Raw genomic sequence first — 18,935 nt, forward strand, 5'->3', positions numbered from 1 at the left:
CCCCATCAACTTAACGTCACTTGCTGTTGCTCGGTTTGGTTTATGTCCTCAAGCTAGCATTCAGCACTGCTCGGTCATGTCTCGGGTTTGTTTTTTCCAGCAATGTTAGTTGTACGTTAAGAGTGATACACAGCAGCAGGGATTGATTCACTGATGACGAGTTGACCTCGTGTGTGGATTCACAGAATACAACGGCACTACGGCGCTATGCTGAGCTTTTCCTGGAGAGACGACAACGTCCTCACACCACACTTGCATTTGTAGACGGGCGCCGAACAGAAACGCGATCCTTCCTTCTTAGAATGATTAGATATTACAGCCATTTTCATTGATATGAAGGTATTTTCGCAGAAACAAAAGTAATTGTGGTAACAAACCGAATAAATCATAGTGACATTATTACAATGTAACGAGTCGCCAGATACCGTAAGTCCGTTACATGATAATACTTAGAAGGTATCCCTGGAGAACCTATGTGAGTTTATTTTACTGTATTCATTTTTTAAATTTGTTTTTGTAAGGATGTGGACAGTGGAAGTCTGGGTCGGACGGAGAGGCATGCATGGATTACATGACCTCTCACGTTAAGCACGAAATCCGGCTTGAGTAACGGTCCGGCACAAATTTTCGTATGTCACCAACAGGTAGAACATCTGTACCTAGCGCAGATGACGGCAGGTTAATCACATTCAGCAAATTTGTTTCGATCTCTGGAAGTTTGGCTGTGGAGTTCTGGTTCATCTGGCATTTTGCTTGCTTTGTAATGTTTTAGTTCGCCCGTGCGACTGCCTTACAATGTAATCTCAACAAGAGCTTAATTCAATACATTTGCCTATGTTGACCAGTAATTTCGCCTCCTTATATTACCAATTTCTCAACAGACTTCAGGATTTAACTTAGTTTCTCTCCTCTGCATTTTCAGGTTTGAAGATATTCGCGAAAGTTTCGCGCATGATAATAGACTGCACTCCGTAAATTACGGGAAAATGCAAAACCGGTCATGACGAGGTAGAACTATAGCTGTTTGAGGGTAATTTTGGTATGATAATGCAAATATAGTGCTGCATGAAACTTGAATATGCTATTTTGCCAGTGTCGTCTGGACACAGAGGCTGGCCAAACAAATTGTCGCGGAAAATATTTATCAGTTTAACATGTAATGCCTTACCTTAGTCAACGAAGCAGAAAACCATTCTTCAGAGAAGATACCGCAAATGACAAATTTTGACTTACATAAAGTATTGTGTTTGGTTTTCATACTGTGGCTCTTCCAGTGAGTACACCAGACTCTCCAACTTGTCGCACAGGTAAAATCCTAGGGAGAAGTATCAGATGATCGTAAAAGCTACATGTACTGCCTCCGACGACTGACCTCTCATGAAAGAAAATGAACTGTTGCCAAGATTGCATGTGAGGCATGTAGTTGCTCAATCTGTGTATGTTGCTCTCACCGTCTGTTCTGTGCCCCGAGTTCGAATGGTCTCTGTGCTGTTTAGATCATGTTGTCACGGCGTGCCGGGACACTTAATTTCGTACGCTCCTGAAAAGACAACTGCATATTAGGAAACAGGATAGCAGCTGATGTTGTAACAGTGAGAGTAGACATCCGAGACAAAGATTACAGAACAATGAGCGCGCTGACGATGGGGCTATTTTCGGAATCATCCAAACACCACAAAGAGGGCGTACCCAACGTAACGGTAATAGCAGCAAGACGAACGTAGCGCAGGGGCCACAACTAATTCAATCGGTCTCTAGAGCAGGTTGATTATACACTGTACAGTCACATTAATATCACAACCTGTCAAAAGCTCGAATAACCACATTTTGCAGCGTTGACCGCTGGGAGGCGTGCAGAAAATGAGCCAATGGAATTCTGTTAGGTACCGACAGGGATGCGGGAGTCATGTCAATTCCAGTGCCGCTGCCAGCTGCGCTCGGCTTCTCGATTGAGGATCAAAGGCGCGAACAGCTCGATCCAGCTAATCTCACAGATTCTCGATTGGGGTTAAATCCGGAAAGTTTTGTGGCCAGGGGAGCACAATAAACTCATCCTGGTGCTCTTCGAACCACGCACGTACCCTGCGAGCTGTGTGAAACGTTGTATTGTCCTGCTGGTAGATGCCATCGTGCCGAGGTAAAACGAACTGCATGTTGGGTGGATATGGTCCCCAAGGATAGACGCATACTTGTATTGATCCATTGTGCCTTCCAGAATGACGAGATGACTCGAGGAATACCACGATACATTCTCCAGACCATTACGCTCCCTCCTCCAGTCTGGACACTTCCGACGATTGTTGAAGGGCTGTACAAACGAACAGCTGTCTGTCCGATGGAGCGTAAAACGAGTTTCTTCTGAAAAGACCACCGGTCACCACTCAGTGACGTCCAGAAGCAGTATGGGCATGCCAATTTCAGCCTCGGTGGCCGATGGACATGTCACCATGGGTGTATGAACCAAGCGCCTGCTGCAGAGACCAGTACGCAGCAACGTTCGCTGAACAGTCGTTGAGGAGACACAGTTAGTAGCCCCTTGGTTCATCTTGGCAGCCAGTTGCTCAACAGTCTATTGTCCATACTGATCCCCGCAGCCGTTGTCACCCCTGTCATCTGTGGCCCATGGTGCACCACAGTTGCCTTGGCGCCGGTTTTGGATTGTGTTATCTTGTCATCTACAGTATACTTTAGCCACAGGGGCACGCGAGCACTTTACAAACTGATCCGTTAAAAAAAATGGTTCAAATGGCTCTGAGCACTATGGGACTTAACTTCTAAGGTCATCAGTCCCCTAGAACTTAGAACTACTTAAACCTAATAACCTAAGGACAGCCATGCCCGAGGCAGGATTCGAACCTGCGACCATAGCGCCTAGAACCGCTCGGCCACAACGGCCGGCAACTGATCCGTCTCGGAAGTGTTTCCACCCTTGTTCCTAAAGCCAATGATCATGCCCTTTTGGACATCAGATAAATAGCTACGTCTACGCCTACATGGTTACTCTGCAGTTCACACTTCAGTCCCTGGCAGAGGGTTCATCGATCCATTTTCATACTAATTCTCTACTATTCCACTCTCGAATGGCGCGTGGGAAAAAGGAACACCTAAATCTTTTCGTTCGAGCTCTGATTTCTCTTATTTTATTACGATGATCATTTCTCCCTATGTAGGTGGATGTCAAAAAATATTTTCGCATTCGGCAGAGAAAGTTGATGATTGAAATTTCATAAATAGATCTCGTCGCAAAGAAAACCGCCTTTGTTTCAGTGTCTGTCACCCCAAGTCGCGAATCATATCAGTGACACTCTCACACCTATTGCGCGATAACACGAAATGAGCTGCCCTTCTTTGCACTTTCTCGATGTCCTCCGTCGATCCTACCTGGTAAGGATCCCACACCGCGCAGCAATATTCCGCCAGAGGACGGACAAGTGTAATGTAGGCTATCTCTTTAGTGTGTTTGTCGCATCTTCTAAGTGTTCTACCAACAAAGCGCAGTCATTGTTTCGCCTTCCCCACAATATTATCTATGTGGCCTTTCCAATTTATGTTGCTCGTATTGTAATTCCTAGGTATTTAGTCGAATTGACAGCCCTTAGACTTGTGCGATTTATCGTATACCCAAAATTTATCGGATTTCCTTTAGTACCCATGTGGATGACCTCGCACTTTTCTTTCTTTAGTGCCGATTGCCACTTTTCGCACCATACAGAAATTCTCTCTAGATCATTTTGTAACTGGAATTGATCGTCTGATGATTTTACTAAACGGTAAATTACAGCGTCATCTGCAAACAATCTAAGGGGTCTGCTCAGATTATCACCTAGATCATTTAGGTAAATCAGGAACAGCAGAGGGCCTAGGACACTACCGTGCGGAACGCCAGATATCACTTCTATTCTACTCGATGATTTACCGTCTGTCACTACGAACTGTGACCTCTCTGAGAGGAAATCACGAATTCAGTCACACAACTGAGACGATAATTCATATGCACGGAATTTGATTAATAGTCGCTTGTGAGGAACGGTATCAAAAGCCTTCTGGAAATATAGGAATATGGAATCGATCTGAGATCCCTTGTCGACAGCACTCTTTACTTCATGGGAATAAAGAGCTAGCTGTGTTGCAGAAGAACGATATTTTCTGAATCCGTGTTGGTTATGTATCAATAAGTCAATTCCTTCAAAGTGATTCATAATGCCGGCCGGAGTGGCCGAGCGGTTCTAGGCGCTACAGTCTGGAACCGTGCGACCGCTCCGGTCGTAGTGTCGAATCCTGCTTCGGGCATGGATGTGTGTGATGTCCTTAGGTTTGTTAGGTTTAAGTAGTTCTAAGTTCTAGGGGACTGATGACCTCAGAAGTTAAGTCCCATAGTGCTCAGAGTCATTTTTTTTTTATTCATAATGTTCGAGTACAGTATATGCTCCAAAATACTACTACAACTTGAGGTCAGTGATATAGGTCTGTAATTCAATGGGTTACTCCTGTTTCAAAATGGTCAAATGGCTCTAAGCACTATGGGACTTAACATCTGAGGTCATCAGTCCCCTAGACTTAGAACTACTTAAACCTAACTAACGTACACACATCCGTACCCGGCTCCGGACTGAAGCGCCTAGAACCGCACTCCTATTTCCTTTCTTGAATATTGGTGTGACCTGTACTACTTTCCAGTCTGCAGGAACAGACCTTTCGTCAAGTGAGCTGTTGTATATGATTGCTAAGAGAGGCGCTATTGTGTCTTAAAAGAACCTGACTGGTATACCATCTGTACCGGAATACTTGCCTTTCTTAAGTGATTTGAGTTTTTTGCAACACCTAAGATATCTACTTTTTTGTCACTCATGCTAACAGCTGTTCTGGTTTCGAATTCTGGAATACTTACTTCGTCTTGTTTCGTGAAGGAATTACGGGAAACTGTATTTAGTAACTCCGCTTTAGTGGCACCATCATCGGTAACATTTACATCGCTATCGCGCAGTCATTATGACGACTACTGCACTGTTTTCCGCGTCCCCCGACACGCTTTACGTGTCGTGCACTGCTAATGCTGCCCCCTGCTGCCTACGAGTGCTTATTGCACGTTGAGATCGAACATAGGTCGTGGTCACATAAATGTGATTGGACTGTGTAGCTTGTTGGTCAATGTCTGGAACGCAATACTGCAGCGGCACTGCGTGACATGATTTCGACAAGTCCTTGGCATTTTCCGGAGGCACGAGACACCAGATATCTACACACAGGTGACAAAATCCGCGGAAAATAACGGCTGGCGATTTGTGGGCTCGGAGTTGGCGCCCGATATCTTCCCAGATGTGTTCAGTTTGGTTAACACCTGGCGAATTTGTTGGCCAAGAGATCAATGTGAGTCCAGTATCATGCTCCTCAAGCCACTGTAGCCCGATTCTGGCCTTGCGACGCTGACAGTTATCCTGATGGAACATGCCATCGCTGTCGGGGAAGAGATTAAGCATGAAGGGATGCAGGTGATCCCCAATAATGTTCACGTTGTACACAGGCGTTATAGTGATCTCAATTACTCCCAGAGGTTCCATGGAAGATGAGCTGAATGTCTCACATAGCATAGGACTATCTGCACTGGCCTGTGTCGGAGGCCCAGTATGTGTTTCGGGCAGCTGTTCGCCTGGATGCATACTAGGACACGACCATCGACCTAAGTATATGGAAAAAAGTGATTCATTCGACCAAGCGTCTCGTTTGCGTTGATCCACGGTCCAGTCTCGATGATCCCGTGCCCACTGCAATCGTAATTGACGATTGCACTGGGTCAACATGGGAACACGTTACGATCGTCGGCTGTGGAGCCTCATGTTCAACAATACGCGTTGAACGATGTGCTCCGAAATACGAGTACTAGCGCATGTACCAGTATTGTACTCAGTCGTCAGATATGCCACAAATTGCCGCCTGTTCTGCTTTACAGAGAGTGCAAGCCTCCGCCCTCAATGTTTTGTGATGAGGCGTGGACGTCGAATACTTTCTCACCTAATCGAGGTTTCATTGCCCTTCAGCCACTTTCTACACATGCTCAAGACAGCAGCCCATAGACAGCCTACTATCTTCCCCGTTTCCGAGTTACTTGGCCCCAGATGCCGGGTGATAAACAATCTTCGCTTTGAAACTTCCTGGCAGGTTAAAACTGTGTGGCGGACCGAGATTCGAAGTCGGGATCTTTGCCTTTCGTGGGCAACTGCTCTACCAACTGAGATACCCAAGCACGACTCCCCACAGCTTTGCTTCTGCCAGTATCTCGTCTCCTACCTTCCAAACTTTACAGAAGTTCTCCTGCGAACCATGCAGAACTAACGCTCCTGAAAGAAAGGATATTGCGGAGACATGGCTTAGCGACAGCCTTGGGGATGTTTCCAGAATGAGATTTTCACTCTGCAGCGGAGTGTGCGCTGATATGAAACTTCCTGGTAGATTAAAACTGTGTGCCGGACCGAGATTCGAACTCGGGACCTTTGCATTTCGCGGGCAAGTGCTCTCCACACTTCTGTAAAGTTTGGAATGTAGGAGACGAGATACTGGCAGAAGTAAAGCTGTGAGGACGGGGCGTGAGTCGTGCTTGGGTGGCTCAGTTGGTAGAGCACTTGGCCGCGAAAGGCAAAGGTCCCGAGTTCGGGTCTCGGTCTGGCACACAGTTTTAATCTGCCAGGAAGTTTCATATCAGCGCACACTCCGCTGCAGAGTGAAAAATCTCATTCTGGAATCTTCGCTTTGTTAAAGTCGCCTATGTAAAGTACCCGAATCGCTGCTAGAATAACTCCCCATTAGTCTCTGCTCCACTTATATACTTACAGCGACACATGCCCACAACGCCACCAGATGGCATTCAATACTGGGTGAGCAGTAGCCATTGTGTCGAGGTTTATCAGTGCGTAGCAGTGGCCAAAAACAGCTTCTGGCACTTCGTATCCAATTATCGGCGGGTCTTATCTGAATCACAGTGTAGATAACATTGCTGAACCAGAATCTTGCCCTTAGATTTGTATCTCGAACGCTGCTGATGATTATCCTATTACAGACTCTGTTGTGCTATTGGTTTTCAAATGCATTGCACTTCTGACTGATTTCCTGCACTACCGTAACGACAAAAGTGCTGTTTGTACGCTTGCTCGAAAGTCCTGGAAAACGACTAGAAAAGTCGCTGCATCATTTATCATTTAGTTGCCATGAGGGGCAACTGACCTGTTTTTGGAATGTCAATCATAAGCAGTAGTGTACGATTTCATAGACGTTGACAATTTTATTTTTTTTTATTTGGGAGGCTCGGAATCCAGAAAGCTTAAACATGGTCAACCAATGGATGTGAAGCACGCCATTCTCCTGTATTTCGTGTTGTACTTTCAAAAGAACATGTTTTCGAAACTTTTCCAATTACCATCTGACATTGTTGCGGCTACAGGCAGGATAATTTCAGAAAGTATTATATTAAGAAAGTTTTTTAGATGGCGGCCAGCAGAATTTGTGCTGTTCAGTAATACGTAGTTATAGGAGGGAATGTTGGCCAGGGGTCACCAATATGTCGAAGGGAGTCTGTTTTATCTTCTATCCTTTCACTATTGCACACAATCTGTCAACATGCACGAAGTGAGGTTCAATGAATTGCCTCCATAAGCTACTACGTCGCTGGTGCCCTGGCGCGCTAAGTTCTCTGATGCGAGAGTCGTTCGCAGTTGTTGCTCTTCCTGTCATTACCGATTTGGGTAGCGTGGTGAGGGGGCTTTGCCCAGTTGGCTTCCAACAACGAGCGTACAAAGCCGCAGGGCACTATAGACCGGGGATTATCCTCTGGAGCGCCGATTCACATAATTCAATTTATAGCTTCCTGTAATTCATATTGTAATACATTCTTTTTTCAATTAAAGTTTCTAAAATGTGTTAAATCAATCAGTCATGCATTACATTCACACTAGCTTGGGAAGGGTCAGAGCCACAGAGCATAGGATGCAGAAAAATCCAAGTGCAACAATGCGCACTGGGCCTAACGACAAATCTATGCATGTCTGATACCACTTTGGGAGAAATTATATTTTAGTTACATGTCCGAAGTTCTTCAGATAGAGAGAATACGTGGCCTAGATCTGGGTTCCAGTCTGAGCTTAGGCTCTATAATTTTTATTGGTGAACTGTCAGCTATGATGCAGAATTGTGTAATGCAATATTCTTGACTGTTTCTTGTTGTGATCAAATGGATCTTATATTCAACTGCAAGGTGATACAATAAACACAATTCCGGTTTAGATAGTCTGATTTGCAAACACTTCATATGTGTCTCATATTGGAATTAATGAAGTAACGACGGAAATATAAAAGAGTTTAAAGTGAGCAGCAGTATTACAGGTCATTCAGAAATAAAATTAACTGAAAATGTAGAAAAGCTAAGAAAAGAGAATGGAGGACAGATGTCATAAGATAAAGTTTAACTTTGTAGCGTAGACGGTTGGTTGGTTGGTTGGGGGAAGGAGACCAGACAGCGTGGTCATCGGTCTCATCGGATTAGGGAAGGAAGTCGGCCGTGCCCTTTCAGAGGAACCATCCCGGCATTTGCCTGGAGTGATTTAGGGAAATTACGGAAAACCTAAATCAGGATGGCCGGACGCGGGATTGAACCGTCGTCCTCCCGAATGCGAGTCCAGTGTCTAACCACTGCGCCACCCCGCTCGGTGTATAGCGTAGACGCTACACGTAGACAACTAATTAGTCACTTCATGGAGCACAACACAAGGTAGATGAAAAAAGTAACTAGGTAATTAATGGAATGTGGAAGTGGGAAACGGAGGTGGAAATGACACTGGAGTACCTTTATAGCTGCCCAAAAGAAATTAGGCCAATTTAAACCGACAACACAGTACAAAAACATGCTCAAGGAAATTCCGTAGTTACCTTAGAACTTCGAAAAGCTTTTCACAGAACAAATGTCGAAGTATTGATGAAATACCAGCAGAAATCTTGCGGAAATCTGGCCAAAGGACTATACATAAATACTTGTATGAAATTTGTAGAACTGAGGAAGTTCCATCAGATATTGCAAATAATGTAATTATTACGCTCCCTGAGAAATCAAGAACTGACAGATCGAAAACGAGCGTGCAATCACTTTGGCATAGGAAGAGACAGAAGTACTCACAAGAGGACTTTATCGAATAATGGAAGGGAAAATTAAAAGTAGATAAAGTAGATTATGAATTAGAAAAATAGGTGACGGAAGGTTGCTGGGAAATTTATCACAGCAGAAGGGTACAGTTCAAGGTCAAACACCGGACTTACTGAACGTTAGATTTATTCATTTTTGTTTCTAATAAGTGCGGCGGAGGAGTTCGTCAGCAGACACCTCTCCGACACAACAGGCACTGCCGGAGCTACCAATACCGGTAAGGAGTGACAAAGAGGACCTCAGAGTACCCTATTTCATAAAAGCCATGGAGGAGCCAGTTAACAGTATAACTGAAGAGGAAAAAGGAAGAGGTACATTTATAAAGCATGTAAATATTACTTATATTTTCTACTCCTATCCTCCTCAGATTTCGCCTTCCACATTGGACGAGAGTACACATACCTCTCTACTCGTGTCGACTGCAGAGAAGATAGATGCTGTAAGTGACGAGCTAGGAGTAGGGAGCGACGACCAGTAGTCGGGAATGTAGGCGGCCGGTCCGTCAACAAGAAAAGTTTTTTCTTTTTAAATCTCTACGGCCGTTTCCTTCGCCTGTCGCTGCTGGCGTCGGTTTTTCGCTTATGAGTGCTGAGGATTTCTCCTTCCTAGCAAATATCAAGAGGACGTTACCAGCATGTTTATTTAGCCTGTTAAAACGTTTACTCGTTTTCATCGCTAAAATCACGTAACCGACGCAAAGTAAAACCATCGAGAATCCCTTCCCTCTTACATTGCCGTCTCTCATTTGACGGTTACTCAACAGTTTCCGTGACACTCGAAAAAACGGGGAAGGATTATTTTTTTGTGTGGAAGGGGCTGTCAAAGTTTATAGAACGAGCTTCAGTAGAGGCGAACTATGTTACCACACTGCTATCGTCAAGAACAGAAGAAAACTATTCATAGAGTAGTCCGCACTAGTTCCACAATTTTTACCGTTATGCACGAACTCGGGGAACCCTACATTCGACAGAAGATTTGACTTCAGCCTTACATCTTTCTCTTCGTCTAAAATCGCCCAGGTATAAACAGGAGGCGGTTTGCAATTCTTCCAGTAGATCGATGATCGTTGCCAAGTATAACTTTCCAAGATGCTACTCCAGGCGGGTGAAAAATGAATGTGCGCAACGGAAACTAATAAACGCTAAAATGATGATTTGGCCCTGTCTGACTACCCCCTGAAGCAGATCTTAGGATCTCTTAATTCTATAAATTACATAAATGAATGATGAAGGCAAGTAATACTACTCAATGATAAACGTTGTTGCTGAATATATTTATTATAGATTAAAATAAACCCTTTAAGTACAACTGTCTATATTTCCTAACTAAAATCGCAGATGAATTGCCCACTCTGCCTCTTTTTATGGGCCAAGCGATCTAACATATATAACGCGAAATGACTGACATCGTCTACGTATCACACACTAGAAGACACTACTTTCAATGATGATCCACGGTGGCGTGGAGCCTCAGTGGAAATTAACTAACGTGATCACAGTTGTTTAGCCTTATAGTCCCAATAAGCCGAAGCAATTTGCGATATCACCGTATGTACTGCATCCGGTACGTCCAAGTGATGGCTCTCGTATTCATCTGCGATGATGGAAGAACTCCAGCCACAAATAAACTCTTTCAAACAGTAGGACGGCAGAAGGCGGTCGGTCCTCTGACTAATATACTCTAATACTGTCTTCTCCTCTCTGTGTTCTGCAGACGAGAAACGCGAACTCCCAGCCACAAGGACGGAGTTCAGAAAATGGAAGTGGAGGTCATTGGATACGGAGCGCAAATTCGCAATAGACACAGACTGAGGAATACGGTAGTGGACTTTTCTAAGAAGCTGGTTCAACACTAGCCACAGGTAATTTAGGAAAACAATGAAAACTTAAATTTGTGTAGTTGGACAGGACTCTGAACTCTGCCCCTGAATTCAAGTTCTATGATCACAGATACTTATGGTCCTATCAAAACCATTGTGGAGGGGGTTGGGGGTGAGGAGGGCGGGAAGAGGACGGAAACGCTGGTCCAGAAAGATGAGTAAAGCAATGATGATGAATTTTCATTGTTAAAATTCGTCCTCTTTGACCTCATATGGTTAGCTAGAAGTCGAGATTCCGTGAGAGATTCAACATCAAAAATCCCTTGATGAGAAACCTATATATTGTAGTCACTTCTCGATGGCTGGAACGACTTTACATACAATGAAAATAGCGTCGATACTTTGCAAAGCAGTAGGTATAAAATACAGGGATCGAAAGTTTATATACAAATTGCACAAAAATCAGACTGCCATTATAAGAATTGAGGGGAATGATAGGGAAATAGTGGTTGAGAAATGAGTGAGACAGGGTGATAGCGTATCCCATATGCTATTCAATCTGTACATTGACTGTGAAAGAAACCAAAGAAAAATTTAGAGAAGAAATTAAAGTTGAGGGGAAGGAATAAAACTTCGTGGCTTGCAATGACACCGTAATTCTGTCAGAGGCAGCAAAGGACTTGGAAGGCAGTTTAACGGAATGGACAGTGTCTTGAAATGAGGATATAAGATGAACATTAATAAAAGCAAAACAATGGTAACGGAACGCAATCGAATTAAATCAGGCGATGTTGAGGGGATTGCCTTAAGAAATGAGACATTAAAAATATTAGATGCGTTTTGCTATTTGCGCAGTAAAATAACTGATGATGGCCGAAGTAGAGAGGATGTAAAATGTAGACTGGCAGTGGCAAGAATAGCTTTTCTGAAAAATCCGTTAAAATCGTATATAAATTTAAATGTCAAGAAGTCTTCTGTGCAGGCATTTGTCTAGAATGTAGCCTTGTACAGAGGTAAAGAGTGGGCTATAAGTAGTTCAGACAAGAAGAGACTGGAAGCATTAGAAATGTGGTGATAAAGAAGAATGCTGACGTAACTACTAATAAAGTTCTGAATAGAAGTGGGGAGAAAACAAGTTTGTGGTATAATTTAGCTGAAAAGAAGGGATTGATTCACAGGACACATTCTGGAATTGTCAGTTTAGTACGGGAGCGAAAATGTGGTGGTAAAAAGTACAGAGGGAGACGAAGACGAGTACTGTCGGTTGCAGTAGTTATCCGGGATGAATAGTCTTGGACAACATAGAGAAGCGCAAAGAGCTGCATCAAACCAGTCTATTTGGGCAATAAAATAATTGATGATGGTCGGAAGTAGAGAGGATGTAAAATGTAGAGTGGCAAGAAAAGCTTTTCTGAAAAATCCGTTAACATCGAATATAAATTTAAATGTCAAGAAGTCTTTATGAATCAACAATTAGACCTTTAAATGTAGGCGTTCTAGGCATTTAAAGTTGCACTACACCGATAAAACCTCGGCTGAGAGAACCTGCGTACACTGCATTATTGCGCAACATTGCATTGTCGACTGATACGCACACAAAAACATCCCTTGAGTGTGCAAAGAAAGTTGCGCAGGCATACACAAGAAGAAACTCGTGCTCTATCAAAGTTTCCTCTCTCTGTTTGTTGTCTAACGGCCGCCATACAGTGGAAGTCGATGAGTCTGCCTTCTGCCAGTCTGGGGACAGGTTGTTCCCTGCCCGTTGGGTTAGTCAGCTGGCCGGCGGCTTCCTACCCCAAAGGGGAGCAATGTAATCGATATGCGGATACCCCAGTCTTGCGCGGATGCGTTGGTGTCCCGAGCGCAGGCAACAGTATCCCGCAGGGGATGTCTCAGAGCTATCTCCTTTGGGACTAGCAACGCCGAAACTTGCATTAGACGGTCCCTGAATTAAAATTTGTCGCGGAGCTTTTACCCGACTGTGGCAAAGCTCAAATGGAGGGTAAAAATTTCTCACAAAAGAAACAAAAACTCTCATTTTGATAAAAATAAATATTTATTGATTAAGTATAGGTTATATAGGTAGGTAATTATTTACAATTAAAGCTCCTAGGAGCCAAGTTAGCCAAACAGTTCAAATATATACTTTTCTCGCCTTTTTTTTCGGTTAACGTACTTATTAAATCATCCATAGCTAAAGACTGTTTTTGCTGGCCGTGGTGGCCGTGCGGTTCTAGGCGCTGCAGTCCGGAACCGCAGGACTTCTACGGTCGCAGGTTCGAATCCTGCCTCGGGCATGGATGTGTGTGATGTCCTTAGGTTAGTTAGGTTTAAGTAGTTCTAAGTTCTAGGGTACTGGAGACCTAAGATGTTAAGTTCCACAGTGCTCAGAGCCATTTATACCATTTTTTTAAAGACTGTTTTAGTTTTTCGAGATGTTCTACCTCTATAGACAGCACTGACGGGTCTGAAAGCCGTTCTTGTCTCATAATGGTACAAAGATAGTTTTTAATCAGTTTTAATTTCGAAAAACTTAATTCAGCTGTAGTAGTTTACAGGAAGGGTCAAAAATAGGAAACATGCTGTTATTATCGCCGGAAAACTGGATGCAAGGCTATTGAATTTAATCAGTAATAATTTTGTGAGTTCCTTAATGGAATTAATTTACTAAAATTCAATTTTTAAGCAATTTTCAAAGAAATTAATTGTTCATACAGATCAAATGACATGCCTTTACTGTATTTAGCAGTCAGTTTTTCCGCTTCTTATTTTATTATTTCATTTGAAAATGATAAGTGTTTTTCCGCTTGTAACACTTAGAATGTATTACTAAGGTCGCAGAGGCTTTGAAATCTTTGTTTAGTATGATATATTAATATAACTAAACAGCGGCGGCACACATTGACTTTAAAGTACGATTCCGGGACTGAAATTCTCTCATCTTCTGATAACTCATCTTATTGTGCAAGTGTGTGCTTGGCTAATCTAGGACTGTCATATGACGGCAGGCAAATTTTCGAATAAATTGAGAGCCATCACTGGATAAATTCAGTATTAGGCGAGGATTATGCACACACAGGTATGTGAACTGTTATAACTGTAAACAGCAGCAGCAGATCGTACGCTACGTAGCTGAGTAACACATTTGTAGTGTGAGCCCAAAACTAACGTGCTGCAACAGTCAAAATGGAGCGAACAAAATCAAGACAAATACTTGTAACTGCGTCAAGCCGTAACATATAGTGGCAAATGATGTGGTGAAGATATTGCTAGGTGATTTTGTTCAGGTAATTTGCTGGTAGATCGCTCAACTAGACAAACATGCGGAAAAGGTGCAGACGACCTAAGATTTTCCTTCGTTTCGCGACTCGTTTTAAATGTCTTATTCATTTCTATAGCCAAAAATACACAAGAAGAAGATCTTTTCAACTCAGTCACACTTCACATTTGTCCTAACACTCGGCTCACAAGGAAACAGGAGACACAACTGTTGCACTGCTTTTCGTTGCCGTTGAATCACGTGCCTCTTTGCCCCTGCAATACGGTACGCCATTATCTTTTTGCAAGATATGTTTGACTATTAAACACTTGTATAGTGAGTTGACAAATGTCATGGAATACCTCCTAATTTCGTGTTGGATCTCCTTTTACCGGGGTAGTGTAGCAATCCAACGTGTTATGGACTCAACAAGTCTTTGGAAGTCCCCTGCAGAAATACGGAGCCCTGTTGCCTCTATAGCCGTCCATAATTGCGAAAAAGTTGCCGTTGCAGGATTTTGTGCACGAACTGACCTCTCGATTACGTCCCATAAAGATCCGATGGGGATCATGTCGGGCGATCTTGCCGACCAAATCATTCGCTCGAATTGTCCAAAACGTTCTTCAAACCAGTCGCGAACAACTGTGGCCTGAAACTTCCTGACGGATTAAAGCTGTGTGCCGGACCGAGACTCGAACTCGGGACCTTTGCCTTTCGCGGGCAAACGGTCTACCAACTCAGCTACACACGCACGACTCACGACCCGTCCTCACAGCTTCATATCAGCGCACACTCCGCCGCAGAGTAAAAAACTCGTTGTGGAAACATCCCCCAGGCTGTGCCTAAGCCATGTCTCCGAAATATCCTTTCTTCCAGGTGTGCTAGTTCTGCAAGATTCGCAGAAGAACTTCTGTGAAGTCTGGAAGGTAGGAGGCGAGATACTGGCAGAACTGAAGCTGTGAGGACGGGTCGTGAGTCGTGCTTGGGTAGCTCAGTTGGTAGAGCATTTACCCGCGAAAGGGAAAGGTCCCGAGTTCGAGTCTCGGTCCGGCACACAGTTTCAATCTGTCAGGAAGTTTCATATCAGTGCACACTCCGCTGCAAGGTGAAAAACTCATTGAACTGTGACCTGGTGCATTGTCATCCATAAAAAATGCCATCGTTGTTTGGGAACATGAATTCTGTGATTAACCATTTCCAGTCAATGATAGGTTCAGTTGGACGAGATGAGCCAGCCCATTCCATGTAAACACAGCCCACACCATTATAGAGCTACCACCGGCCTGCGTGTTCGCCCCTGGTAGCTGAGTCGTCAGCACGACAGAATGTCATGCCTAACGGCACGGGTTCGATTCCCGGCTGGGTTGGAGATTTTCTCCGCTCAGGGACTGGGTTTGTGTTGTCCTTATCATCATCATTTCATCCCCATCGACACGCAAGTCGCCGCAGTGGCGTCATCTCGAAAGACTTGCACCAGGCGAACGGTCTACCCGACGGGAGGCTCTAGCCACACGGCACTCCATTACCAGCCTGCATAGTACCTTGTTGATATCTTGGGTCCGTGGTTTCGCGGCGTCTGCGCCACACTCGGATTCTACCATCAGCTGTTCCCAGTTGCAATCCGGACTAACCAGGCCACGGTTTTCCGGTCGTCTAGGGTCCAACAGTTACGGTCACGAGCTTAGGACAGGCACCGCAGGCGATGTACTGTTAGCAAAAGGCACCCGCGCAGGTCATCTGCTGCCATTGCCGATTAACGCCAAATTTCGCCGCGCTGTCCTACCGGATACGTGCGTCGTACGTCCCACATTGATTCTGCAATTATTTCAGGCACGGTATGCTAGCACTGACAACTATACGCAAAGGCCGCTGCTCTTGTTCGTAAAGTGAAGGTCGTCGCCCATTGCGTTGTCCGCGGTGAGAGGAAACGCCTGAAATTTGGTGTTCTCGACACTCTCTTGATACTGTCGATCCCGGAACACTGAATTCCCTAACGGTTTGCTAAATGGAACGCCCCATGCGTCTGCCCCAACTACCACTCCGCGTTCAAAGTCTGTTAATTCCCGTCGCGGCCATAATCACGCCGGAGACATTTTCACATGAATCGCCGGAGTACAAATGACAGCTCTACCAACGCACAAGGTATAAACCTCGCGTATGCGATACTATCGCCATTTGTATATGTGCATATTGCTGTCCCATGACCTTTGCCAACTTAGTACATGCAGACACTGCCCACACTGCTTACAGGTAGGCAGCTTGTCACTTGGCTGCAATGAAGTCGCAAACTAGGAGCTGACACTTGCGTGACTGGACCGGCAGAACGACGCAACGCACCTCGTCCAGCGCCGAGGCGACGCTGGTCACTTTTGTTAGCGAGGTGACGTGACGCTGTCCACACGCATTCTGCTGGCGGCGGTCCAATGGGTGTGCTGGCACCAATGGAACGCACGCTGCCAGTGCGACGGCTGCCAAGTGCTTGTCTAGCGCCACTGCCGGCTCCCTGCCGCGGCTCTTCATTCACAGCCACGTGCCGAGGAAAACCTCTCGGTGATACGGGAGCTCTCAATGTTTTACTTAAATGTGCTAGCAAGGCGCGCTCAATCAAAAAACTTCGTGCGGCTGCCCCCGTCGGAGGTTCGAGTCCTCCCTCGGGCTTGGGTGTGTGTTTTCTCCTTAGCGTAAGTTAGTTTAAGTTAGATTAAGTAGTGTGTAAGCCTAGGGACCGATGACCTCAGCAGTTCGATCCCATAGGAACTTACCACGAATTTCCAAAAAACTTCATGTAATACTGAACTAACATTGAAATGGACTACAAATACACTCTCTTTCTGCCAGAAGGCATTTTTATACAGCCTCATCCTACACAACCACATCCAGAGACGCGAAAAATACAATGACGGAAAATCGCAGCACCAAAACAACAATTAATGTAGTGTAATGAAATTTCGGGAATCATCAGGGTAGCCGAGAGCGCTAACGCGCTGCTTCCTGGACTCGGGTAGGGGCGCCGGTCCCGGATCGAATCCGCCCGGCGGATTAACGACGACGGCCGGTGTGCCGGCCAGCCTGGATGTGGTTTTTAGGGGGTTTTCCACATCCTACTAGCTGAATACCGGGCTGGCCCCCACGTCCCGCCTCAGTTACACGACTCGCAGACATTTGAAACACATTTACACTATTTCACGATATACACTGGACGCAGACAGCTGGGGTACCCTAATTCCGTCCCAGGGGTTATGGGGTGGCGGCAGGAAGGGCATCCGGCCACCCCTTAAAATACCCTGCGCACAAGACGGGATAATCGCGGTAGCAAAAGAAAGAGAGAGAATGAAATTTCGGGAATACTTTTGTCTAAGTAACATATGTGATTAATATTGCAACAGCACAGGTAAATGTACGAGCGAGATATGCCATTGCAAATGTGGGGGTACGTTAATAACCGATGTAACCGCCAGGATGTTGAGCGCAAGCATCCAATCGTGCATGCATTGTGTTGTCAGTTTGTAGGACTGCGTTCCATGCCTGTTGCACTTGGTCGGTCAACAGAGGAGTGGTTAATACTGGTTGTGGACGCCGCTGGAGTTGTCTTTCGACGATGTCCCATTTGTGATCGATTGGAGACATATCTGGTGATCGAGAAGGCCACTCTGTAGAGCATGTTGAGTTACAACAGCGGTATGTGGGCGAGCGTTGTCCTGTCGCAAAACGCAGCCCGAAATGCTGTTCACGAATGGCAGGTCGAATCAGCAGACTGAAGTACAATTCTGCAGTCAGGATACGTGGGGTAACCAAGATAGTACTCCTGTTGTCACACGAAATCTCCCCCCTCCCCCCAGACCGTAACTCTGGGTTCGTTGCAGACCTTCAACTGGCCTCTTTCTAACCAGTGTATCACTGGCAACAAGGCAGGATCAGCTTTCATCAGACAACACAACAGACTTCCAACCTACCCTCAAATGAGCTCTCGCTTGACACCACTGGAGACGCACATGAGGGTGGTTCGGCCTTAGTGGAATGCGGGCTGCAAGGCGTCTGGGCCGGAGCTGTCCTAGAAGTTCTTGTGTCTCTGCGGTGCCAATTGCTCTTCAAATTGCACCTGATGATGCAGTACGATGCGCCGGAAGCATACGCCGAACCCGATGGTCTTCCCCCTCGCTAGTGTCACGTGGCTATCCGGAGCCCCGTCTTTTTACGATCGTACATTCTCGTGACCACTGTTTCCAGCAATCATGTGTACTGGCTACATTCCTGAGTAGTCTCCTTGCAGCTTCGCAGAACGAACATCCATTTTTTTGTAGCCGTATTACGCGACCTCGTTCAAACTCAGTGCAATGTTGCTAATGGCGTCTTGTCGCGTTAAAGGCATTCTTGACAAACATCAACTCACCACGTCCAATCTCTAGCGTTCACAACCATTACAGCGTGTATTTGAAATAAACCTGATTTGTATCCTATGACAAGAGGAAGGACTCAGACACGACCAACTGATTCGGTTCATATTTGTATGTATGTCAAGTATACACTGCTTATTCACTGCATACACATATACATGCCACATGTACACCACACGCACCCCATACACATCATACATACACCATACGTAAGTCATACATATGCCATAGGCTGCACATGCCATGCATTTGCTGTGCCAGATATGAAGTGGATACATT

At 45.1% G+C, this 18,935-nt stretch overlaps 1 protein-coding gene across 1 annotated transcript in view; it reads right to left on the bottom strand.

Annotated features, from left to right (window-relative positions):
- The window catches only part of LOC126162707 (eukaryotic translation initiation factor 4E-binding protein), a 147,619-nt gene extending 130,822 nt beyond the window's left edge, over positions 1-16,797 (bottom strand). The window contains exon 1 of the mRNA XM_049919365.1: positions 16,569-16,797. Coding sequence (XP_049775322.1) covers positions 16,569-16,782 — 214 coding nt within the window. The 5' untranslated portion in view covers positions 16,783-16,797. The remainder of the gene's footprint in view (positions 1-16,568) is intronic.
- Between the last annotated feature and the right edge of the window lie 2,138 nt (positions 16,798-18,935).

The sequence above is a fragment of the Schistocerca cancellata genome, chromosome 2, assembly GCF_023864275.1.
Source record: "Schistocerca cancellata isolate TAMUIC-IGC-003103 chromosome 2, iqSchCanc2.1, whole genome shotgun sequence".
NCBI lineage: Eukaryota > Metazoa > Arthropoda > Insecta > Orthoptera > Acrididae > Schistocerca > Schistocerca cancellata.